Source organism: Ictalurus punctatus, chromosome 5 (assembly GCF_001660625.3).
Source record: "Ictalurus punctatus breed USDA103 chromosome 5, Coco_2.0, whole genome shotgun sequence".
NCBI classification, from domain to species: Eukaryota; Metazoa; Chordata; class Actinopteri; order Siluriformes; family Ictaluridae; genus Ictalurus; species Ictalurus punctatus.
In genome coordinates, this window is record NC_030420.2 from 438,361 (window position 1) to 439,554 (window position 1,194).

Below are 1,194 nucleotides of genomic sequence, written 5' to 3' on the forward strand. Positions count from 1 at the left end.
ACTTTTTTCTCCATGAAATGATTCCTTTACTGCATCCTCACGACCAGAGACTGACCTCAGATCAGCCCCAACCACAGCTCGTATGAACAGCTCGTATATACACCGAGAACCCCGAAGAGTGCGAACTTGTTTCATCCACGTGGTCAATATTACATCTGTATATATCTGTGTATGAATCTGTATAAATGTATAAATCTGTAAATTCCACACAGAGAGCTGTTCTCCGCACAGGACTGTGTACATGTACAGGAGGGAATCAAAATGGCGGACAGTGAAGTTCTCACTATTATATAACAGTAAATGAATATAAGTTTAACAACAACTCACTGATTGTATGGAGTATTCTGACTTTATCTGGACTACTCAAAAATGAAAGTAAACTGAAGTCTTTCTCTAAATAATCCCGAGAAAAGGAGAAAAGGAAGGTTTGAGGTGGCCATTGATGGTGACGTCATTAGAGAAAAACAACACTTGGGTGAGGAAGTGTTTTCTCTCGGCGCAGTTCGGAGCTCCGCTTCTCCGGAACTTTCCTCTTCTGAGCGCCTTCTCTTCTGTCTTTAGGTGAGAACTGCATCACAACATTAGGAATGAAGATTCATGTCCAGGGATTTTATTCCCTACATGATCATCTCTACACAACACACACTGTAGTTAGTGCAGCTTCTAGACACGCAGTTATTTAGCCCTTTAGCATTAGCCATGACTAGCCCGTGATATGGCTAAGCTAATGCTAACAGCGCTAATGCTAAGTGTGTACACCTTTATAACTGCTGAGGGTCTGTAAGTGTTCAATCTACAGCCATGTCACTGCCTCTAAATGTGTGGATTATTCGATTAATATTAAATGATTAATATTGTTTTGACTAATACTGAGTTATATAAATCTCTCTCTCGTGTGTGTGTGTGTGTGTGTGTGTGTGTTGGCCCCGCCCCCTCAGATAGATGTAAGTGAAAGTAAAACTCAGCGTCGCCATTTTGTGTCGCAGCGAAAATAAAAGGCCGAGGAGTAAAAACACGGTGAGAATCATCTGTCCTGCTGGAATCTGGAGAAGAAACATGGGTTCCACCACGAGTGTGCCTGAAAATCAGGACGAGAGGTGAGTTCATTTTCCACTCAGCAGCAGTAAACACACCCCGTGTCCTGGGAACAGATCTGTGTCTCTAAACTCTCACTAGTTACCAGAGGAACTGAAC

The 1,194-nt window shown here is 42.5% G+C and overlaps 1 protein-coding gene across 3 annotated transcripts in view; it reads left to right on the forward strand.

The window, feature by feature from the left end:
• Positions 1-439: 439 nt before the first annotated feature.
• Positions 440-1,194, forward strand: part of LOC108264944 (NACHT, LRR and PYD domains-containing protein 12) — a 23,107-nt gene continuing 22,352 nt past the window's right edge. For 2 of the 3 annotated variants that reach the window (XM_053680014.1, XM_053680015.1), the window contains exons 1-2: positions 443-561; positions 987-1,097. In XM_053680014.1, coding sequence (XP_053535989.1) covers positions 443-561; positions 987-1,097 — 230 coding nt within the window. Of the gene's footprint in view, positions 562-938; positions 1,098-1,194 lie in introns of all 3 variants that reach the window. The other variant, XM_053680016.1, reaches the window with a different exon arrangement.